This window comes from Corvus hawaiiensis, chromosome Z, assembly GCF_020740725.1.
Source record: "Corvus hawaiiensis isolate bCorHaw1 chromosome Z, bCorHaw1.pri.cur, whole genome shotgun sequence".
Taxonomy (NCBI): domain Eukaryota; kingdom Metazoa; phylum Chordata; class Aves; order Passeriformes; family Corvidae; genus Corvus; species Corvus hawaiiensis.
Genome location: NC_063255.1, coordinates 32199853 through 32225131, shown reverse-complemented (window position 1 = coordinate 32225131; position 25279 = coordinate 32199853). Strand labels below are relative to the sequence as shown.

Genomic DNA, 25279 nt, shown 5'->3' with positions numbered 1-25279 from the left:
CGGCCGCGCGCGCCTGCGCTCGGCGGCCTCGGGGCGGGGCGGGGGACGCGGCGCGACCCGGCGCCGTCGGGGGGACGGGGCGGGGCCGCGGGGCCGGCGGCGAGCGGCGGGTCAGGTACCGCGGGGGGACGGGCGGGGCCGGACCGGACTGGGCTGTCCGCCCCTCACAGCCAGCCGGGGGGGCTGGGGAGGGCGAGGGAGACGCGAAGCCCTCCGTCGCAGGCCCGCCGAGGCACCTCGTACGTCGCCGGGCCCCCGAGGGATGCGGGGAGGAGGGTCTGCCAGCCCTTCCCCCGGCTCTGTGTGTGTGTGTGTGTCTCGGCGCGGAGGAGCTGGTTGGGAGAGTGTCCAGCAGGGCTGGGATCGTGGGTTTGTGAAGATGGTGCACCACAGGCGTTATCAATGTTGGCGTGTAGTGTGGCTTGGTTTCTGGATGGAGTGGCCCCTACAAGGTTTCTTCTCTTTTTGTAGCAGAAAAAGACGTTTTACCCACAGACGTTTTCCTGTTAGTGAAAGGAGCAGCCCTTACAAAGCTCTCCTCCTTTTGGAGCAGGAAATGACCCTGCACCTACAGACGTTTGACAGTTTCAGTATCTAGTGTGGCTTGGCTTGTGTACTGAGCAGCCCTGACGACGTTTTTCTCTGTTTTGGGAGAAGACAACGACGTTAACTTCTTTTCAACAAAGCTCTGCTGTCGTAAATTTAATGAACAGGCAACCTACCAGTATCTGAAGGGGGTCTGCAGGGAAGCCAGACAGAGACTCTTCGTTAGGAACTGTAGTGACAAGGAGTAATGGGTTCAAACTTAAAGAAGGGCAATTTAGGCTAGATAGCAGGAAGGAATTTTTTGCTGTCAAGTTGGAACAAGTTGTCCAAGAAGTTGTGAATGCCCCAACCCTGGCACTATTTTAAACCATTTTGGATAAGCCTTTGATGCCTTTTCCTGGTCTTAAAATCACGACTCAAACACTGTTAGAAGGGAAAAAGGGATTTTACCTTGGTATTTATTTTAAGGATCTTTAGGTGCACACCTCCAGGTCGAATGCACCGCAATGCACACCACAATGCCCCCACCAAAAGATCAGGTATAACATTATAGGTCTTACTAGTTAGCATATCTATCAAAAATTCCCCAGTGAGAGGCTTGAATGAGCCCCCCTCCCCAAGGAACCTTCCCCATGATGGTTCTATCTCAGTTTACAGAATGTGTTCTGGAGAAGACCTTGAGGTCTGGGGCACACTGATCTGTAACTATGAAACTTCTAAAATGTTTAGCCTCCTAGCTGAACAAACAAGTCTAAAAATGTAGGCAAAAAGCACTAAGAATACAGAAGTTGTAAAAAGGTATAACAGGGGTATAAAAGAAAAGGCAAAAAATCATCATGGCATCACCTTGAGCAACCTGGTCTAGTGAGAGGTGTCCCTGTCCGTGGCATGGGGATATTGGGACTGGATGATCTTTAAGGTCCTTCCCAATCTCTCAATATTCTATGATTCTATAAGTTACTTGCTTAGCACTAGCTACAAGTGGTAGCTAGGAAGAAGGGTGATTAGACATTGGAATGGGCTGCCCAGGGAGTTGGTGGAATCACGGTCCCAAGGGGCATTTAAGAAAAGATTGGACATGAAACTTGGTGTCATGGTGTGGTTGACTAGGTGGTGTTCAGTCTTAGATTGGTCTTTTGATGATCTCAGTGGTCTTTTCCAGCCTAATTGGTTCTGTGTGATTCTTCAGGTGATTCAATTAATTTTTAATCTCAAAGACAAGGAGTCTGTCTGTGGCCAGAGTGCTCCCACATCCTTACTGTGCCCCAGCCAGAGGAACTCTCCATCATGCTGCAAATGGGTCACCTGAGGAGTTTGAGTAACTCTTTCTCAGTAGTGTGTTGGATTTTGGCCTATTTGAAGTTTGCAATGAGAGTGTGTGGCACCATGATAAGTTCTGCAGTTCCCTGTCAGTTAACAATGGGTCTGACATGTAATAACATGGAGCAGCGGGCACAGGGTAACAGTGGAGGGTTGAATAAACAGGAAGGGTCGCAGATGCAGAAACTGTCACTTTTTCCCCATTTTCTCAGAGTTCTTCCATTTAATAAATGAGTAGCATGGACAAAATCTGAGTGCTCCCTTTATGTCAGCGTCTTTTGAATTAAAGAGTATTGTAGAAGCTATGAAAATTTTCAAGTTTTCCCAGGAAAGTACTTTCACGCTGATCTCTTTGTATAACCTGCTGTATAAGTTATAAATCAAATCTGTCTTCATTTAAAGGTAATTTTCAGTTTGAGAATGAGTTTGAAATCATAGGAAACTGCACAACTACCAACTTTCCATTCCAAGTTTTAAAGTGTGCTTTAAGCATTATGCTTGGTACTTTTGACAAACAATGCTTTCACAGGTATATTGCATTGTTTAAGGTTTTCTGCCATATCTTCCTCTGTGTCTCATTTCCCACTCTGCTTTGCTTGTTGCCACGAGGTGTAGCTTGTATTTTGTTGACTCAAACACAGTAATGTTTTTTTTACCTTGCTATCTATTTTAGATACGAGGTTGTATATGGAAGTAGTGCTTTCTACAATAAGGAATTCTTGGGCACTTTTCCTAAAAGTGATCTGAAGCCTCTTCATGCTTAGCCGAAGTATTACCATATTCTAGTAAACATTATTATAATGAAGTGACAATATTTCTTTTTCTTCCTGTCTGACCAGGAATGTCAGGTATCCAAGCTGAAGGCATTGCCCAGCTCTTCCTCATGCTCCTATCTGCATGTGAATTCAGTTCCACCCTCTAGTTTGTTTAGAACTCTATACCTTTCAGTTTGTTTTAGCCTTATGAAGTGATGGAAGACTTTGTTGGGAATTGTTTTACACAGGTCATACATCACCCAGCCAGATATTCAGAAGAGTAATGCTAAACAGGCCATTGAATTTGTCATTTTGCTTCAAGCCATCTGCACGGTTTCGGGCTCAGGAGAAAAATTAGTGGAGACATTTTGTTTTCCCAGTAGAATGGTATATTAATCTTGGATTATTTTTCCTCACAGTCTTGCATTTGGAGCTTGCATCTGCATTACTTTTAACTTGCAAAACATCATTGCATCAGCAAAAGTACAATATCTACTTTCCTTTTTCTTCTTTTTTTTTTTTTCTCCTTAGGGAAAAATGTGTCTCAGAGACTGCTGACCTCAGACCTTGCAGAAACCTGCTTTATCAGGCAAGTGCCTCAGTTGGTCTGTTCATAAGGTATACTCAACAAAGTCATTATTTGCCTACTGAAATTGCCCTCTTCTCTCTTTTGGCAAGACTCTTCAGCCTTTTCCATTCTCTTTTGCAAAGAGCACACATACACTCGAATGTAGTCAGCACAGTCCTGAAAGCAAAGGTGATTCATGGTGAGCATATAACTGAATATTATACAGCTGAGTTTGGCTGTATTTCTTGTACCAGCTGAACTGATTTGTAAACGCAAAGTTGATGCAAGCTCATAGTAATGATGCATTAACAGACTGCATGAAATTCTAGTAGGATAATCCCAGTCAGTTTTAACAACGTTCTCACAGAATATGTCTTACCAATTTATATGTTGCTATATTAGATTTTTTTTTTTTTTAGTTTCCATTAGTAAATGTGCCCTCGGGATTTTCTCCTACTAATTTTTAAAATATAGGGAGATACTTAGTACTAGAGATTGTTGTGTGTTGCTTTATTCAAGTAAGACTATGCTCACAAAAATGACAAGCTAATAAATCCTGTTTCCTCAGAAACAATTTTTCTAAGTACACCATCAATCATTTCCATTATTTCTCTTTTATAATGTTGTATTTGCCTACACCACTTTTTTAAAGTCCAGTTTCAGTACACTAAGGAGCCTGGATAAAATGTATTACCTCAGGATTTAGCTGATTTAGGATTTAGGCTAGTAAACTTATAGAGTATTCAACACTTTCACTGTTCATCATGTGTAGTTCATGCCTGCTGTTGTTAACTGTTTCTGAATGCAGTCTGGGCATATCTTTGAACTCTTAAAGAAAGAGAGCATAAATAACCGTAGGATCCAATTTGCTGAGTTAAATCCATTCACAAAGTCCCATTGTCAACCATGGAGAGGGGCCATGACCTGCTACTACCCTGAAGCAGGAAGTAATTAGATAACTTCTGACAAGGCAGGTCTCAATTTTTGCCCTACATATATGAATTTGTCTTTATTTTGGGAATTTTCGCCTGTTTTTCTCTTAAATGAAATATGCTAAATTTATGCCCTCAATATTTCAATATGAGCTAATATATGTTTAGGAGCTGGATTACAGAATAAATATACTCTGTTTTAGTATGTTTAAATTCCTGAAAGTTGGTTTATGTTATCTAAAGCAGGCCAATCTTATTAGAAACTTTTTAATACAAATGAAGCCAATTTTTCTTGTTTGTTTCTCTTACCATGGAAGAAAATTTTAAGGAGTTAAAGCCTTTTTGTCTTTAAGAAAGTGAGACCTGTGGTATTTGACTATTTGGAGATGAATTAGCTTATCCAGCTTTTTTAAAGAGCAGGGGTAATGCTTTTGCTAATAAAAGGCAACTGGCAAAAGGAGTTACACGTTCTGGCTTGCACACTGGCCCACCATCACTATCTTAACTTTATAATTTTTTTCAAGAGATGTTGGTGGCTGCCAGTACTGCATCAAGAGGAAAACACTCAAAATGAAACTGAAATAAATGAAAACCCAAAACTCCATTTTTCTCATCCTGTTCACTCCCAGCCCATCCCATAAAGGACACATTGTTATCCAAATTATCTTTCAGATGTTAAGCAAATTTGTACCACATTCACAGAGTCAATACCTTAAGGTTAATAACTTGTATCTCACAGCAGTATTGCTTGTGTGTTACCTCCTTGTTTACTTCTCAGACATCAAGAGAGCCTCTTACTACTTTTTCACTATGCTTGTACATTCCTTTGGTACTGGGTCCTAAAAATATCTGTGGTTTTGAGAGTATGTTATCATATGGTACTTCCCTGATAAACTCAGAAAAGTTCAAATACTTCAGAAAACTTTGGAGAAAATTCTGACTTTGGATAGCTGACAGCTGTTTAACATATCGTGGTAAAGACTGGATTGTTTTTAGTGTCTTTATGAGTCATGGCATAGGGTATTGTTGTAGCTGTGCTTTATGTCTAACGTTGAAAGTCTTAATAATACTTTTCAGATCTGAAAAATTAAGAAATAGTACATCCACACTACTGTATGTCTTCATTCTCTCACATTTCAATGTGATCCGTATGAATTTCCAAGAATAAAAGTCGTGGTACTTCCAGTATTGCTCATTATAGGTCTCCTTTTTTTTGCTTAAATCTGCATACATTGTTCATACAAATTTCCACAGAGGGAAAAATGTAACTTTTAAAGGTCTGTATTTATTTGAAATGTAAAAACAATTAGTGTTGCTTTCTGTCAGTGATCACTCTGAGAAAAACTGATAATAAACAATGTAATTTTCTGTTCAGATGGTTAATCGCTGACAGATTTACCAATAAAACGGTATTATTTTACTGACAGTAGATTGCATTCCTTCCTATTGCCAAACCTTTTGTGGACCATTTAGTCTGAGGTTGTTTACACTCTCTAGCTATCAAGAATCCTCGTGGAGATAAACCTGATCCTAGTCTACTGGGATGCAATGTCAAGCTGTAACTTAGCTAGCCCAAATGGAATGGAGGAGTAACTCCTTGTCTTTTTCCTCTTTCTGTATTGTTTTACTTGAAGCAAGTGCCAGTAGTCTGAACATGAGATGAAATAAAACTGGAATTTAAGATTTGGGCTTTGTTGTTGTTGTTTTTAATGTAGGAAAAAGGCCCAGCATTTTTGTCAGTTTTTTAGACTTCGCAATTGATATTTTTAACATTCTGAAGTTAATTGTATAAATTCCAGTTTTGATGTGAGTATTGTTAGATGTGGCTTGGTTTTCATCCCCTCATTGGAACACAGGGTGGAGTTATGCTTGCATTTAAGAAAGCTATCCTTGTGAAATGGCTAAAAAAAGTCTTAAGTATAACCAGAAATAATTTATCAGAATTTAATCTATTTTCAATTACTGCCTTTTTTTCCCGAAGTAGTTTTATACATTTGGTACTTTTCTAAGAGCTAGTGTAGACAGGAATTAATTTCTTGTATTAAAAAATAGAAACAGAGCAATAAAAAATTCAAACCTTCTTTGCAATTTTAAAATGAAACAAAGTAACATAAATCTACAGAAAAGAAAGAAAAACTTTAAAATAATTTAATGTCTGAAAATCCTGTGGTGTAGAACCCAGATCTGAAAATGATTATATGAGGAAAAGGTTGATGAAATACTGTCATTTATTTTTTTGTAATCAGACAAATGTAATGGATCAATGGATGGAATTTAGTATGAACCACACTAACTTGCTCTTGAATTGCATCAAATTATTTACAGTGACTATTTTAGGAGTGATTAGATATATGTGATAAAATCTGGTTCTGGAAGTCTTCTCTGACACACACTTGGCCTTTATCAAGGCTGGTTGTCTCTGAAGACTGTGTCTTCATTACATTATTTAAGAGCTAAATCTCCTATAGCTTGCTTCTTAGTCGTACCAACTGAAAGAGCAACACTTGCTAAACACATGCACTGTGAGGTGAGATCTCTTAGAAGCTATTTTAGTACTGTTATCTAGCCTATCATACATTCAAACCACTGCAGACAACTCCTTGGCTGTTACGGTTGCACTTGAAGAAATATGAACTGCAAGCTTCCAGTTCTAGGTATTTTGTTTGAAAACATTCAAGACAGCCTTGAAATCAGAAAATAATTCCTTCATCCTTCAGTCAGACATTTTTTCTATTAATGTATTTTAGCTTTTTCCTTGTAGACACTGCTTTTTTTAACATGCTATCATGATAGATAAGAGGGGGAGGAGGAGGAGATTGTTACTGTCTCTACTGAGGCTTGAATTCAGAGAAAGTATGTATTGCTTCTTTTGAAGTGATACCCTTCTGTTTTGTAGTACCTAGTCTACACAAGTCTTGTCAGCTCTCCTGTGCAATGATCTTATTCAGAAAAAGTGCTGGAAGTAATGAGAAAAATGTACACAGCACTTGCTGGCAGTCCAGAAGCAGCGAGTAAATTAAAGTATGAACAACACGAGCATTAAGCATGGATAGTTTGTCTTGTCTAGAATTCAGCAATAGCAGCAGCTGGGAGTGAGACCGAGGCAGAGATTCCACTCCTCCGCTATATAATCTTTGCAGTATTGATACGTAAGTGAAAACAAGGTGTTTCTGGGTATTTTATGCAGAGAGAAAGACTGTGCAACAATTTCTCTTGGGTACTATGCTTGTGTCAAAAAGGTTCTTGGGAAAGTCATATATGTTCCAAAATGAAGGGCTGAAGTAGATACCAGTAACTGGCATTAGGTGCAAGGAGGAAGAGAGGTGAGGATCTGTGTATTTAGTTTTCATGTTTTGATGCTAACTTTGGCACCTTAGTTTGGTATTTCAGGAAAAGTGGGTGAGCAGAAATGAAGGCAAGTAATGAATGCAGTAAGTGCTATTAATGGTAGGCAGATAAGAATTTAGAGTGTTGTTGCAAGGAACATACAGAGAGGGAAGAGTTGGGGTGGATGTCTTGAAAGCTGTTCAGGGGAACTGATTTAAATTGCTCTGATATTGGTAATTCATGTGTTGTTTTCAAAGTGCATCAAGCAAGCAGTGACAGAGGAAGTTCAAATGTTAGTGTAAGAAACACTTGCATTCCAAAGGTACAGTTAAATCATCTGTATGCCTCTGGCACAATAGGTATTTCTAAAAAAAAAAGCCAACAAGCCAAAACCCTGTGTAATACTTAATGGGATGTAGTTGTTATTGGCATTTTGGTATATTCTAACAGAGCTGATGTGGAACAATGGAGGAATTATCACATACCAGTTCCCTGGCATTTACTTCTGGTTTTGTTCTGAGTGGTCAACCCAGAAAAAACTGTGGGACAGAGTAAAAATTAGTGGACTGATACTTAAGGAGGAAAAACTTAGGAATTGAAGACACCAGCATGCACAGTTGTGGAAAGTGGCTGTCTTAGAATGATGCAGTGAAAGAAAGGGAAGCTTCTTCAGGACTGGATATGCAAAGAAATAAAGTATACACGCAGGTAATGTTGAGCTAGGGAGGCATCACAGCACACCTACCAGTCCAGAGCCTCAGCACCAGGGAACTGCTGCTCAGAAAAATTCCACATGTTAACCTCATGGCTTTAACTGTAGGAATGTAATTGTGTAACTAGCTACGAAGAGAAATGCTGTAACTCCTTGTGTAGGCCCATGTTCTTATGTAACACCTTTCCACAAAGACCTGGTCTTTTGTTCATTAGTGTATATGAAACGTGTGTAAGCATTGACCTACTTTAAACATGCCTGTTTATGAGTCACTGGTATTCCACCTTTGAAAGAAGCTTTCCAAATACTATGACATAGTTGCTTGTTGAAAGCTGTAATTAGCCAAAAATTGGCTATAGTTACAGAAATAATAGTCTCAGTTCAGATTGGCACACTTAGGATAACTTAGTTTGTTGTTTCACTTCATATATGCTTCACTATTCCATTTTGGTTTTCACAGTGAAAGCCCAAAAATATTACAAGAATTAATGAAGTCTCCCCTTGTTCTCCATGAGTTTGCTCTGCTCTCATGGTACTTAATTATACCACTTACACTTTTTAACAATACTCTTAGAATGTATCAGGTCCTCTTGTGTTGCTGCTACAGAAGGCAGCTCCCACAAATGTAAGGAAGCTTGAAAAAAAGCTCCACTGCTTATACTAGAAAAAATCTGGAGGGTGAGAGTAGCTCTCTTAGGGAAAAGATGACGCTTTCTTACTAGCAATAGACTGACATGCTGAGATCTTGCCAGGGTAGTCATTGCAGGTATCCACTAAAATCCTGATGATTTGTACTCCATTTCAGTTTTGCAATTAATTCAGGGCCAGAGGGTGTTTGGTGATGTTTGCTAGACAGCGAGGTTTAAATTAAAAATGACACATGAGCTGTGAAGTGTAGAGAAACACTGATGAAACTTGCAAGCTGGACTAGGAAACAGAGAAAATGATACCAGTCCTACCTGCCTTCAGAAACCAATACTGGGATTTTATGTCAGCATCATACGAGAAATACTTCAATTGTATATAGACACAGCTTCAGTGTGACTTTCCATGTCATTTGACAGAGTTAGCTTCGCCCTTCTGATTTCGTAATATTCACAGCCATAGTTCATTTCACTTCCTGATTGCAACAGGAATGATTCAGCAGTGTGTTGGAAACTGTTTTATTTTGCATGTCTCCAACTATAGGTTAGTGCTGTAGGTTAATAAATGTTAGCCTTAGTCATTCTGGTGGCTAAAAATATGAAACAAATATTAAACAAGTGAGTCTACCTAAAGAAGCCTGATAATACTGTTTTTCTTTTAAGTTTTTCCCATGTTTCCAGCTAAAGGTTGGTAATGCACAGAAAACACAAATGAAGTTTAAAATGCACTGGGTGATTCCTGTGTATCCAAATGAGCATTTAACACTAAAACCAAAATGTCCTTGTTTCTTTATTCACATAAGTGGTGAAAGTTAAGTTTCTGTGTTGGCTTAGCCTGGCAGGAATAACGTGGTGTGTAACAGCTAAAATTCTTGGTAATGCAGAGTCATTAAAATTTTTTTCCGTGAACACTCCTTAGAATATGGCCAGTTCAGTAATGACCTATTCCTATGCAATTTATCTTATAAAGATTTCCAGATAAACTGACTAATTTTTTTTTTTTAATCCATAAATCATAACACAGTTATTTTATATTTGTTTACTGCTGCACAAGACCTCTACAGCAAGCTCAGTGTTTGGTAAAAATGGATACATTGCTTCTTTTTATACCACTTTTTTCCCCCAACAATGACTGTTCTGTTGCTTCAGGAATTTGTTGTATGTATGAATAGATGAGTACACATATTGTTTGTAACTATGTTTAAAATGTCTGTGCACATATGTTTTAATATATGTATATGTATATATTTCTTTTTATATTTTAGAGCTGTGATGGCCAGTCACCAAGCAGAAGTTCAGAGTTTGAAGCTAGATAATGATTCAGTTATAGAAGGAGTAAGTGACCAGGTACTGGTGGCAGTTGTGCTCAGTTTCACTTTCATTGCTGCTCTGGTATATACGCTTTTAAGGTGAGAACGTGTTGACAGGAATTAGTCAACATACCTGCATTTATAAAAATCGTAACTTTCTTGACAATTTTTTGCATTGGTAGATAAAAACTGTGATTTTGTGGCAGGAAGGAAGTGACTGTTAGATTGCTTACTATGTTTAACTAATTGTTTGGCACAGCTAGAATCAAAAGTGGAGTTTAATTCTTCCTTATCTTCAGATAATTAAGCTGAATAGGGTTCATCATTCCTGAAAATGGTTAAATTCACAGTCTGTATGGCTGCTGTGTCACATTTGGTTAAAAAGTACAGATTTGTCAACAACTCCAAAATTAAAATTGGAAATATTCCTCCAATGTATGTCCTAGCTGCAGTCTCTTTCCAGCAAAAAAACCAAACCAAAACAAAAAAACCCCAACTAACCAAAAAAATCCCCAAATCCAAATAAGTTGACTGTTTTGTTTTTTTTTAATTAGTATGCTGTAAAACAATGGACTTCAATATTCATTCCATACAGGAAAATGTTACGTTCAGAATTCATGATCAAGTCATCAGAGCTTATTTTCATTTCAGAGTTTTTCTTTGCATCCTAACAAATATCTTAGCCTGTGGGTTTTGGGAAAATGAGTCTGAGCTTCAGATTGGGTCCTTTTATTTTATTTTATGGATGTCCGTAAACATCTGAACACAGAACAGTTGTCAAAACCAAGAGAACTCAATTTTAGTGACACATTGGCATCATGGAACTTACTGAAGAGTATATGTCCACATGAGTATACTGCTGGGGTAGAGTTACTTGAGAGCAAGCTACAAAATAAACTACAGGTAGAAAAACTTGGTTGGACTGCAAGGTGGTGCTGCTGTTCAGGACCAGGAGATCACAAAGGAATCTTAAGAAGTGCATTCACTTCACCTTACCTTTTTTTTCCTGAAGCGGTTTCAGTTACTCAGATTGCTTTAAGAATGCCTCTTTTTCATCTGCTCTGTTATGATTTCTCTACCCCTTATATTGACATTTTTGGCAGTTGCGATTTGAATTTTAACTGTTTCGTTTGAAAGTCAACATTTTATTTTTGAGCTTTAGAAAGGCAAGTAAGAAATATTAAAAAAAAAAAAGTAAGTGGAACAAAGGTCAGCAGTTGGCAAGAGTAGCAGGAGTTCAGTCAGAATTAAGTTCAGGAAGATGATGCATCAATTATGAAGAGTTTCTTAGGGAGGAAGATAAGGCTAGTTATTGACTTCCTCCGCAGTGTAATGAGGTAGGTAAAAAGTTTGACTGTGAATCCTGTTACATACCTTGATGGTTTATTTTCTGGAAGGGCAAACAAACTGAAAACACAAAGCTTCCAGGCTTTGGAGGACTGCATTGTATGATTCATGGCCAGTGACAGGACTCGAGGAAACACGTGAAGCTGAGTCAGAGGAGATTTAGGTTAGATATCAGAAAAAAGTTCTTCACCCAGAAGGTGGCTGAGCATTGGAACAGGCTCCCAAGGGAAGTGGTCACAGCAGTGGCCTGACAGGGCTGGAGATGTGTTTTGGCGGTACTCTCAGGCACATGTGTCTTGAGGGCCAGGAGTTGAACATAATGATCCTGATGGGACCCTTCCAACTCAGCATATTTTATGACTGTGATTCTATGACTGACGACTGAAAGTCTTAACAGTATCCTCTTAGCTCCCTGCTCTGCCTTCTGGTACTTTTTTGAATTGTCTGTATTCAGCAGCACTCTTCATCTACCTCCTTTGTATTGTTGCTATCAAAATCTGCTCAGTATGCTAGAAAATCTGTACAGTACAAAAATTATTGTACTTTAAATTTATTTAGCACTGAGGGAGAAAAAGAGTGTTTTCTTTTTCTTCTCTGGTTACCTTAGACAGCACAGTGATCTTTGTGTTCCTTATACGGTGTTCATTTTCTTTGCCTTTCGTGCTTCCGTATCAACAGAACAGGAATACCTAAGTTGGGTAGGAACAGGTCATGGGTAAGTATACAGGAAAGAAAGCTTACAGTAATGAATAGTTGCAGGAACTGAATAAAAAGGGCAACTAGGAGCAAGGAGTATGTGTTGCAGTAGATTTTAGGGGGCAGAAGCAGAATATGGAGAGAACTGTTAAGGGATATGGTTGTTGTACTTGTTTTCAGTTGAAAGAACTCAATGAAGTATCACATTAGGGCTTCATTCATGCTTCTGGTGGAAAAAACTTATGAGCCATAATTAACATATGTAACAAGTTGCAGATGTGTAGTTCAGGCACTGTATGATACTTTTGTAAAGCTTGTATGCTTTTGAGTTATAAATTTTGATACAATGAAACCACATTTTTTCCATGATCTTTTAAACCGGTGAGGTTGTCATATTACAAATGAGGTTGTGAAAATTCAGTGTATTCAGCAAATTAAAGGAAGCCTGACCCTTTAATTTCCTACAAGGGATTCCTCATTTGTCCTAGATGACTTATCTGTTCCTTGTTTATGGATCTACAGGTTTAGATCTTTTAAATCCCATTTTTCTATCCATCATATGGTTTGATTATAAGATCAAGTCAGTATTTTCAGCAGAAGTGAGATCTTACTCCTTGGAAGTTAACAGTGTCCATCACTGCACAGTCATGCACCAGTCCCCTTAAGTACTCTCCCTCTCTTTCCATGTCTGAGACTGCGCACTGTAAGAGTAGGCAGCCTTCCTCCTTCCAATAATAATAGTTTGGTGGGGCCCTCTGTGGTACATAATAGAATCTTTCCACATCATGGGACCTTTTTCCTCAAGTTTTGGCATGCTAACAGTCAGAAATGGGGCAATAAAAAGCCTTTGCATCTAACTTTATTTCTTTCTGGCTTGTGTTTGATAATGCCTTTAATTACATGGCACCATGCTGATTTTTATTTATTTCATTTTCCTTTTCATACTAATTGCATGACAGATGTTATGAATTTGATATGTCTTGAGCTCTGCCTGTCCCTTCCTGAACATTGCATGGTTTTCTGCTACCTCACCATCTTATGCATAAGTGACAGTACATGCTGTACCTCTACAGCTCTACAAATGCCCTCGTGATTTCAGCATAGTACACGATACCAGGGTAAGGTTCATATAAATGAACACTTTCAGTAGCAAATTTGCAATTAGTTGTTTATGGAGAAATCAGAATAAACTGTCTTAAAATTCGCACCTTCCGTTTGTGTGTGAATCAAATTGAATTTCAATATATATCAAACATTCTGGCAAAATGAAGTTGTGAACTATGTTCATTTTGTAGGTTCTAAACAGAAAAATACTTTTATACATATAACATTTATGACAGACAACATCCACAAAATCTGACTCATGGAGACCAAGGGTGCGTAAGAAGGGTTTTAATATAGCCTTCCCATCATATAACTTTCATATGTCACCCACATTAGTGTTAAATAGATTTGGTTTTTACAGACAGCCATGTAAATATTAGCATGAAAACTATGGCACTTGTCTGTTTCTCTCTGAAGAAAGAATGAAGCAGACAAAACGTTAAACATAGAAGTAATGCAATATTATGATTGCCCACATTAAATGAAGGAAAATATTGCAGAAGCTCCTAGAGCCATTGAGGAAATTATATGATATAACTGCAACCAGGAAATGTCCTAGAAGTTCAGCCAGTCCTGACAGAGGATCAGCTTGCCTCAATATCCCTGGAAGCATTGCAACCTGTTTTTTGATTTAACTTTTAGTTCAGGATGGATGAAAATAACCTGAGTTAATCTTGGCTGATTTTGTACACTATGCAGTTAGAAATGTGTTTCCACAAGCCTTAGATAACTGTGGGAAATAATTGCTCATATTTATAGAATGGTAGCCTTATTCTGTCCCCTTTTCACTCCATGAAGAGTCTTCTGTATGAACTGACATTTCTTCGGTCTTTCTCTAATGTTTAAAAAACGTGGGCAGTAGTTCTTATTATCTTCTGAACTTCCTCCAACTTCTTTATGTTTCTATGCATTTAGCCCAAAATGGAGAACAGAATCCAGCTGAGACCTCAAGAGTCCAGAGCAGAATGTATCATCATTGAAATCCATATGAATAAATAAAGCATAAAAATTCACATTTTTTAATAGGCTGTTGACTTGTATTTATCATAACTCAACACCTCTGATTGTTGTCAGCACATTTTTAATTTAAATTCTGTCCCATTGTGCTTTAGAACTTCAAATTTCTAATACATCCATCCTTCTTTCTTCAGTGTGTCCCTTCCCAATGATTCTTCTTGGTGTATCTAACCTGTAGTTTGCTTGCCTGTAGAATCTTTCTTTTTTTAAAAAAGAGTGATTTTAAAAGAGTGGTTTCTTTTTATATCCAGTCTGCTGATAGTTACATAAATTCAATACTCTAAATGTAAGTTTGTCTACCCTTTCTTATGCAAATGTCATGTAGCAGATAAAATTGAAGTAATTAGGGGGTTTCAACTCTATGACTTAAGCAGTGAGTGAAAAACTAGTACTTTATGGGTAGACCAACAAATAAGAAACTAGCAGTGGAGACAAAAATGAAAACTATTTCTGCAATAAAAAAGCTTTCAAGCAACTTCATTTTTTGTAGGTTCATGGCTTAATTTTTTCTCAGATTAAAATCTAGTTTTAACATGGTTTAATGATTGGTTATGGAGTCTCTGAAAAATCTTGCTGCTGTACAGCTTTAAGTGCCCAGAGTAACTTTAGGATCCCAAATAAATTCCTGTTTCCTTAAAAATTTGTGTACTTCCTTTAAAATCCTTTATAGCAGGAAAGAACGTTTTTTTGCCCTTTGTTCAATTTTCATATTTGTTTCAGTGAGTTATTTTTCAGTGTTGGATCACAGGGGTTTTTTTATTGCTTGTATTTCCTTTCACAGAAATGAACATCAGAACATACATCCAGAAAATCAAGAGCTAGTGCGAGCTCTTCGTCAGCAGCTTCAGACTGATCAGGTGCTGTGCTAAGTGTTGGCATTATTCAGCTCTGTGATGTGGGGTACTGTAGCGTGCAGAACTCTGAGGTTCTGGAAGAAGCTGATCTTGATAGTTGTGGCAGCTTACTTACTGTACAGAGGCATCCTTGAAATTCATCAAATAATGAGATAATGTAGCTTTTTTTCAATGGATGCAATAAGTAATTAAAACTAAATATTTGGCTGGTTCTTTTTTCAAAGATCTTTTTGCCACAAGGTGGAGTATGTTAGATTATGCTGCGTGCTTCCTGTAATGTTCCTGGGAACTTAATGGTAAAGGAAAGGAAATCTGGAGTACAGTTTGCTGAGACAGGACAGTGGTTAGATGTTTAGATTGATAAACAGCATGTAACAGAACAATGGCACAGCAACAAGAGCCAGGCAACAGAGTGAGAGAGGAACTTTTTAGCAAAGCCTTTAGTCACAGGACAGGGAGCAGTGGTTCTAAACTGAAAGAAGCTAGGTTGAGATGGGACGTAAGGAAGAAATTCTTTACTGTGAGGGTGGTGAGGCACTGGAACAGGCTGCCCAGAGAATTTATGGATGCTCCATCCCTGGAAATGTTCAAGGCAGGGTTGGATGGGGCTCTGAGCAGCCTGGTCTAGTGGAAGGTGTCCCTACCTATGGCAGGACAGTTGGAACCTAGTGATCTTTAAAGGCCCTTCAAGCTCAGATTATTCAGTGATTCTACGTCTGCATCCGGTTTGGACAGGTAGAGTCTAGGCCATACTTTTGGAGAATATTGAGAACAGTCTTTCATCATGCTAATTCTTGAAATAATGACAGTGCATATTTATGTGGAAGACAAATACGGCAAAATGGGGAGAAAAACTGTTTCACGACAATGACATACACAAGCTGATATCTGTGTTTGGGCTTGGAAACACTAAATGCTGCAGCTGGTAAGCAATGCAGTTCAGTTACCTGGCTCTGGACAGAACTACTCGGGATAATGAAGTAACAATATAGATCCGAGTTTGTTATTCATGCTCCAGCATGTCTAACCTGGCTCAATGTGAAGGACCAAGGAGGTTCTTTCTTTGTGGTCTTTAACTGGTTTGAAGCACACACTTATTTAACAGATGAAGGGAAAATAACGGTCTTGTCACAAAAACTCACTTGTTGAATCAATGCATTTAAGTATGTTTGATTTTTGCATTTAAATATATTTCTCATTTCACATAGTTCTTTATTTGACAGTTTGACTTATAGTAAATGACTTCCATTTTATTATTATTTTTTAGAACTCAGTAGACTTACATAGAATAGTATCTCTAACACTTTACATTTTCCTGTTGTTCCAGCAGGATGCTTCTGCTGGTGATAGGCATCGCTTCTATACAGATATGTCCTGTCCAGTGTGTTTGCAACAGGCTACATTTCCTATAGAAACAAACTGTGGACATCTCTTCTGTGGTAAGCAAGCAAAGCTCCTAGGTGCAAAGATAAAATTAGTACAGAAATACAAACTTTTGGCGCTGGTACAGGCATCCTAATTCAAAGCTTTGTTTGCTTTTAACTGTTTATCTTTTTGTCTGCATAAGAAATATTTTTTTATAAATAGTTGAGAAACTACATTTATGAATAAACAGTCACTTTAAGATTGTGCTGCACTGTTTTCTATGCCATAAGGAATGAAACTGGTTAATTTTAAAATGTCAAAGAGTACAATTTGTTTCCAGTTTGGTAAAAAACTGAAGAGTTTGAGAAACATTTGGAAATGTACCATTTAAAAAACCTGTTTTAGAAAGAATAAAATAATCTTTATCTCATAAAATATTTTTTTCTTGGAAGTCCTGCAGAATTATGAGTAAGTTCAGAGTTGATTAAAGTGTTTGGTTTGGGTTTTCTTTGAGGCCATGTTTATATATAGACCCCCTAGGTAGCATTTTGCTTCCTCTCCTTCAAGTTCCCAGTAGGATTCTTTCACTGCATTCATCTAGTTTTATGAAGTATGTCGTGCATACCATGCCTCCTTGTTTAAGTGAAAAAACAAGGAAGTTTGGAAAACAGATAAAGTACTCACATTTTTATATTTGTCTTCATCTGTTGAAACACTGATGATAAAGCCAAGTTTTTAGGATAAATTTTACATCTCTTGACATTTTTGTGGCTTCTAAATTTTAAACTGATAAAAATCTTAGTTATTTGCTTCTTCACTTAAGGAGTAAAAATTTGTGGTGTTTTCAGGAAATAATGCCTTAAAATTCCTGATCAGTTGAAGCTATTCCAGATTTTTCTCATTAATAGCATTGAATTTGAACATGTTAGTTCTTGGTATCTTCAGTGAATGCTTATACAAAATTACATCGGAAAATGTGGATTTAACCTAACTGTGTATATGCACTTTCTGTTGTTTCCCTTGGTGTGCAACATATTACTTCAGGCAATGTGTTTTTCACCTCAGGAGTTTAAATGAGTGTCACTTATCTTCACCAGGTTCCTGCATTATTGCCTACTGGAGATACGGCTCATGGCTGGGTGCCATCCGCTGTCCAATCTGCAGACAGACGGTAATATTTTAAGTCATCATGGGCCTGTCAGTTTGGTTGTCTACGATAGCCTGCCACAAGGCACTTACATGTGAGCTGCAACAGTGAGGCTGGCACATAAAGAAGTCTGAGAAACTGAAAGAATGTAGAGGGATATGTGAGACAGGAATGGTGGGCATTCAGGTTTTCCAAACGTTTTGCTTTGACAAATGGCTCAAAAAACTCAGATTGTTCCTGCAACTCAAACATAAGTGAACTGCACTAATAACTCAGCTCTTTTTCTGTGAGGAATATATGAAAACAGAAAATTGTGAGATTTTAACTATGATCCTTTCATGCTTTCTGTTCAAGATGCTATTTAACTTCTTTTACCAGAACTTGCATCTGAAAGGCTTGGCTGTTGTTGTAGACTGCCAGTAGCAGCACAGGTTCCTGAGAAATACCCTGTCCCTTCCTTCTCTCCCTACCAAAACACCTATCCATGTCAATTTCTTATTTTGGCCCTATTTTTAACTTGTATGTATTATTAATTTCATCTTTGTAGAGCAAGCATTAGCTTACTTCCTACGCAACTTACTTATATTGTCAGTTTGAAATAATGTTCCTGCAACTCATTAAGGCTTAGGATCTCTGAGTTTGATAGTGTATGTTTTAACAAAAGTACATCTTTATTTTAACAGTGGACAAACTACAGAGCTATTAACTTCTGATGAATTATGTAACTCATGCTTTTGCCCCTCCATTATATCCTGCTTTGATTGTGTGTATCAGCAGGACAAATGACTGTAAGAACACAGTTGAAGGAAAGAAAAATAGGTATGACTGAAGAATTACTAGGTTTAGAGTGTAGCCAGTGAGGAAAAAGACACAAATAATAAAGGTGAGGAAAGCGGAAAAGGGGAAAATAAGTGATTTTTTTTGGTGTCATTTCTTACATATATATTCATTTACCTTCCTCTGAGTAACAGATATATTGGGTGGTACTGCTTGCATGGTTATATATTCATTCTCACCCTGGTTTATAAGTGGGGAAGAGAAATATGTATACATGAGGAACATGAGTCATACAGGAGGTTTGTGGCAGTACCAGGAGTTGAATGTACATTTGCTCATGCTCTCATTTCTAAACGTGACTGCCACACAGATTTATATTCAGTTGCCAGGTATAGAGGAAGCTTTTGAAGACTGTAATAATTACAAGGGCTATGTCTTCCCTGTTTCCTATGTTAGTCTGCATTTTATATCTGCGCATTGCTTCCAAATAGAAGTCTCAAGTTTTCAGCAACTCCTATGCAGAAAGATAACATGCATAAAGTCATATTCACGTACATCTTATTTCTCTATGTTTGCATGCAAGTTAACCCAAGAACAGAGCAGAATAATCTGTGCTTGCAAAAGAGCTGAAGGTTAATATCTTTTTCTGTTAATTCATCCTGGTGTGAAGATCCATATGCAAAACTATGAATTTTGCTGCATGTTTGTTGTCATGCAAGGCAATTCTAAAGATAGAAGAAGAAAGGCCTCATTGATTGCTTCATTTGATTTTCAATTTAGGAAACAAAATTAGATGAATTTGGTAAATTAACTTTGTTCTCCAAATCATCTGTCCCACTTATGAAACATAAAGCATTTAGGTGTTTAGAAAAAAACATATAATCTTCTCTTAAAAGGAAGGTTCTTGTGTGCTTTTTTTAACAATCTCCTTAATATTCTGTGAAGAGCTGTAAGCAATTAATTAGTTAAAACTTAATAGCAGTATCCATGCTAGTAATTTTCATTTATTCTCTTATTAACTATTCAAGTAAACCAAAGGTTTTTCTATGTAGTTAACTGAAGATGAGTGTTTTACAGTTGCACATGTAACATAATCTCCCTGCTGTGCCTAGGTAACACTGTTCTTACCACTCTTTGGTGAAGATCAGCAGGGTGCAACCCAAGTGTTTCAAGATGTTAATGATTACAATCGAAGATTCTCAGGACAGCCCAGATCTGTAAGTTTTGGATAAATTTGGGTGGAAGTCAGTGATGTCAGGAGAGTTTGAGTGCAATTTTTTTGTGATTTTTTTTTCCCCCCTTCTTTTTTTTTCCTTTCCCTGGGATATGGGTTTTCTCTTCCTGATGCTTAGGGCCTAGGCAACTTTTTCTTTAGGAAATTCATGTTTATATGGTTAGGTCAAACCCTCAAAATTATTATTTTGTCATTTATGAGAATATATGAAAACTTGAGTTTTTGTTGTGAGTGAGAATCTAGTAAGTCTTGAGTTTTCTGTTCATGTGTTAGGTTGGTTTTTAGATATGAGTCATTATTTTGAAAGGATCAATAATTAGTCAGTAAAAATACTTAATGAAATACATGACCGGCAAGGAAGAATATTCACTTCATTGATCTCTTCACCCTGATTAGAAGAATCTGAATCTGAATCTGTGCCTTTCCTCTCAGACAGCTATATGCTGTCTTGATTTTTCAATTTTCCTCCTCTTTTATATTACAGTCTTTATTCTCTGAGTAAAGAAAACCAGATTTTTTTTCTGTAAATAGATAAATGGGGTGGTCAAAGTTCTACAAATGTTAGAAAGACAGCCTTGTCAGCACATCTCCTGTGTGCATGTCCTGTTTCGCAAGGTGAAATGCACACACACACATACTTAGTAACCTCCCTCTTTGTCTTCATTTGTTATGGGATTTGGATATAGCAAGAAGACATTAGCAAGAAAAATGAACAGTATAAAGAAACAGAAGAGGGAGGGATGTTTTTCTAAACCACAAAATGTGTGGGTTTTGTCCAGAAGAGATTGAAAGTACCTTTCAGGCTCCATCAGACTTCTCTGTGAGCTGTGTCTAGTCCCCAGTAACCTGCCTGGGGGGTGCCAGAAATCTGGAGGTCATGCCAGAAATCTGCACTGAAGCCCTAATTGGACTAGATAAATTGTCTTTGATTTATACACAGTGTTACCACATCGAAAAATTCTTTCTCAACACTTTTTCAGCTATGGTAATAACTCATTTTAATGGAGTTTAATGGCTTTATGTATAAACTGTGTACCGTAGAAGGGAACCAGAATAAAAAAGTTTTAAAGTTCACCCCTCCCTACTTGTCACAACAAAAAACTGAATATTTTCTATTGAACAGTCTCTTACTAAGCTGACAGAATCATAGCAAAATGGAAAGGAGCCAGAAATTGATTCATTTAAAGGTTCTTTAGTTTACTTTGAAGCTTCATCCATCCTTTGGAAACTTGTGTGAATCACTGGTTATACACCAGGAGAGGGGGTACTGTGTTTCTGAAAAACTGTAACCTATTCTGCTTTACCTATACCAAAGTTTGTTCTTGCAATCCTTGTTTGTCTTCCATTCTGATCAATATTTCACTCCAATTAACCTGTTTGCTGTTTCTCACTTTCCCAGTCATTTGTTTTCTTCTATTAGTAATTTCTTTTCCTTCATAATAGTTGCCAATATATGTTCTAGTGATGTATAGTAAGTGTATGCTTTTCATTATAGATTAACAGTTTGACTGTTTCTTGAAAACATATATAGTCTAAATCTGACTTTCTACCCAGTAAAACTAAACTCATTAACTCTTCCTGGATTTTGTTTTAATTCCTATAACCTGACAGGTTCTAAGATGTAATGTGGTTGTAGAAACTTCAGTTGAGCATGGATGAGTTGCTGAAGCAAAATACTAACTTTTGGGTTCTTTCTTTATAGATTATGGAAAGAATTATGGATCTTCCCACTTTATTGCGGCATGCTTTCAGGGAGATGTTTTCTGTAGGGGGCCTCTTCTGGATGTTTCGCATCAGAATATTCCTGTGCTTGATTGGAGCCTTGCTGTACCTAGCTTCACCTCTGGATTTTCTTCCTGAAGCTCTCTTTGGAATTCTGGGATTCTTGGATGATTTCTTTGTCATTTTTCTTCTGCTGATATATATCTCTATCATGTACAGAGAAGTGGTAACACAGCGTCTAAATAGATGAAACGGACAAAAGTGACCTAAAAGCAGAGTCAGTTGTGGAATGTTTTGAAAAGAAAACTATAACGTGAGTATGATATAGCAAGGTGCCTGTGTATGATTTCAGTAGTAACAATTTCTTAGCTGGTTATGTTATACAAACATAAAGGGTTAGTATGTGGTGATGCTTAACTGGAGTCTTTAATTTGTGCATTACCTATGCTTCATAAGGATGTTAGTTTTATAATGTTGTAATAAACCACCTTCATCTACTTCCACCTGATGAACAACTGTGTGTAATGAAAGCAGGAAACACTTTTTTTGGTGTGTTGTGCTTTGTGAAAAAGGATTTCTAGCAAATGACTTCAAACAATAAGCTGGTTTGCATAATCTAGGTGTGTAAGAAAATTCAGAAGTTCTTCACAGTACAGTTATCATGGCTAAATTGTTTGATGTCTTCCTGTTGTGGGCTAGAGTTTTTTGGAATAAAAGTAGCTTTGTTTGTCTCTGTGGAAGAAGAAACCCAAGGAACCGCATTACAATTATCACCCTGCTGTTTGCTGTTGTCCACATGCTTCAGAAAAATAAGGATAATACCTTGGTATTGCTTGAACTCCACTATGTACAGTTGCATGCAATTTGTACCATTTTACTTTTATATTTGGGAATATACACACAGTATCTGATCTACATTGAGAAACCAGTATTATGCATGTCACGCTCATTAGTGCTCTATTTTTTTAAGTGAGAGCATGGTTTTTCTCTTCAGACTTTTTTATTTGGTAAGTATGTATCTTGGAAGCGGAGGTTTTGTGCTACTTTGGGTCAATGCAATATGTCTGAAATGCAAGTTTGCATTTCTGTAGATGCATTAAAACATTTGGTCCATTGGAAAGGACACTCAAATTCCAAATAGTGGTTGAAATAAAGAAGTCGGAGCTGGATGTTTACACTACATGTACATGTACTTGTATGTGTACAGTGTAGATGTCTACCCAAATGTACATTCTGCAACACATGTGTACTAAACAACATAGATATTGGGGTGATTTTCAGCTGGAGTTTTCTTGGTTGGTTGGTTGGTTGATTTGGATGTGGATAGAAGAGGTTTTGAATTACCTTGAAAAATAGTCTGTGATAAGGGACCACAAAAAGATCTTGAAAATGTTCTCAAAAATTCCTGGGTATCCTTAAAGCTGATTTTTTTTTTCATGTTGAATTTGAACATAGGCTGTCATAGCTATACAAGTGGAAAATACTTTCATTTTGAGCAATGATTGCCACTAGAAAGGTCCAGGATATGACAGATCATTGTATTTTTTAGCTGCAGGAATGACAATTGCAATTTAGCTTCCTGAGTACTTGAAAGACAGTGAATTAATAGGTGATTCTTTGTGTGTTTACATATATGGGATGAGACTTACAATGAAAGGGACCTTTTCACCACTTCTGTGTTTTCCCTGTGCAGGTGTCTTTCCACAGCTTCTAGCACTTAGGCCTGTGCAGGAAGATGTTAGAGCTGAAACCTCAGGTGTCAGTCATTGAGGATGCAGATTGTCTTTCAGTGTCAGTGCTCTAAATGACATTCATTTAAAACTAAATTCACTGATTCTTCATTTGAAAATTTAGTTTTGAAAATCCAAGGACATTTTACAAATGAACTGGAAAGCTAAACTTTTCTTTGTTGCTGTTTGTTAGAGATAGGCAGGAAGAGAAAAGGGAAGTGAAGCAAGGGTTGGAGAAAGAGAGCTAGAGAGAAGATGACATTTTTGGAAGTAAATGATAACTAACTTCTCTTGAGCATCTTGGTTGAGCTTTTCTCATTGTGTTAGCATTGCTAATGTATGGTGGCTACCTCAGTTAAAACTCTTTAAGGTATTATTGAGTAAGGGTGAGATATTCATAAGCTATTAGGTGCATTTACAAATCAAGATATTAGTTTAGGATGTTACGTAAGACAGGATTTCGCAGTTTGCTGTAAGTATAGTTTTTGATTTTGGGGGTTTTTTTCCCAAGAAATCTAGCTGAAAACAAACCTCAAAAATTCTTTTTTGACTGAGTAAATTTAACAGCCCCTTTTCTCCTGGAGTTTAAGTTGTAGCTCTGCTTAGAGAAGAGTGTGAACTGCTATTGTAGAGTAATTGGCATCTGTTCATGGAATTTGTTGATATAGTACCTCATCCATACTTTTATCCAATGATTATAATTTTCCCATGACTCTATAAATCCGGTGTGGATATAGATGCACATGAAGCTGCTTACTGATTGGTTTTCTTTAAATTTCCCAATTCCATGTGCTACTGTGAAGTTCTGGAAATACCCATCCCATCTAAAGAGATCCTGTGTATCTGAAATCATACACAAACCACATCTGAAAGATTATATGAAGTTTCCCCGTGTTCTTTTTCTTCAGTACATTTCTGGTAGCCAGAAGGGTTTCGCTCAGAGGCTTCTGCTTACTTTTGAGTATTGAGTAACATTGTAATTTTAAATTCAACACATTAAATGCTTGACAGAATTAGGACTGTTCTTTTCACCGATACGCGTGCTTGCTTGTGGATGTTTTTTTTGGTCCTGCAAGCCAATGATAAACAGTATTATGATTTGTTCAGGCCTTTTTGTGTAATGTGAAGATGCATCTGTCCTGCAACATCTGGCCGCTGCTCCTTTACACAAATCTGAAATAGCTATAAGTGAGCTATCTTGGGTACTTAGCTTGAGCTTAACCTAAGGTCTAGCGCTCCCAAGAAGCTGCAGATTAAAATATGAGCATGTAGTATTCCTGAACTGTGTGCTGCCAAGTCGTTCTGGCAGCAATGTGAAAGGTAAGGGTTAGGGCTGAGCACTGGCTTCAGAATGTAAAGGAAATACATGATGCTGTGTGCAGAGTGACTGCAAACATCACTGTGGTTTTGTCTCCTGAGGTGGGTCAGGTGTGTCACTAAGGGGGGAAAGTTAAAAAAGGAAAACTATAGCAGGAAGATATATGGGGATAAAATACAGTTCTTAAAAGATCACAGGGTCGCCAAAAGCTATGTGAAATATTTGATTGTTCTAGCAATATTAACAAAGAGGAAAATAAAAATTACACTTAATAGCTCTTAAAAAATAACTTGTAGCATCTTGAGGCCTAATGATCATCGCTGTATAGAGCGATCCATTTCTGTGCTGTTCGTGTGCCACACCATTGATGTCTGTGAGGATCAGGCAGAACGGTGTGGTTTGGGGATACAATTTTGCCGTAAGTTTAATAGAACTGTAGCAGTGTGTTATACTAGATTTTTAAGACACAAGAATTTAAAACTACTTGTTGTTACTTTTAATGATAATAAATTGCTGTTAAAGAGATTCTCTTGAATTATTTTATTTTATTCCCTATCTGGATGCAATATTATTTCCCCTTTTTCCACTTCCACAGGTTCAAGATTTAAGTGTGGTGTCCCACCCTTAATGGGAAGGGAGTACTCAAGATTTGTAGATGCTCATGGTCAAAAGGAATGACAAAAGTCAGAGGGTCCACAAAAACTCACAAAGTTCTATTAGTAAATTACATACTTGACATGAAATTGGTTTAAGTTAGTCCCTGATCTCCTCTATGAACACATGGCACTGGCTTTTGAACAGAGGGTCAGGGTGAAAGGGGAGAGAGAAATATAGAAATGAATTAAGGAGGGGGA

General features: G+C 37.6%; 1 protein-coding gene across 4 annotated transcripts; it reads left to right on the top strand.

The window, feature by feature from the left end:
• The first annotated feature begins 81 nt into the window (after positions 1-81).
• Positions 82-24950, top strand: RNF170 (ring finger protein 170). 4 transcript variants are annotated; one of them, XM_048291620.1, is made up of 8 exons: positions 82-115; positions 3153-3210; positions 10070-10213; positions 15060-15135; positions 16463-16571; positions 17595-17668; positions 19534-19638; positions 21358-24950. In XM_048291620.1, the coding sequence occupies exons 3-8, from the start codon at positions 10077-10079 to the stop codon at positions 21625-21627; spliced, it is 771 nt and encodes a 256-aa protein (XP_048147577.1). In that variant the 5' UTR covers positions 82-115; positions 3153-3210; positions 10070-10076; the 3' UTR covers positions 21628-24950. The 4 variants fall into 4 exon arrangements, with proteins under 4 accessions (XP_048147577.1, XP_048147575.1, XP_048147576.1 ...); XM_048291618.1 differs by having other exon boundaries at positions 16460-16571; XM_048291619.1 differs by lacking the exon at positions 3153-3210 and having other exon boundaries at positions 84-115; positions 16460-16571.
• Positions 24951-25279: the final 329 nt, after the last annotated feature.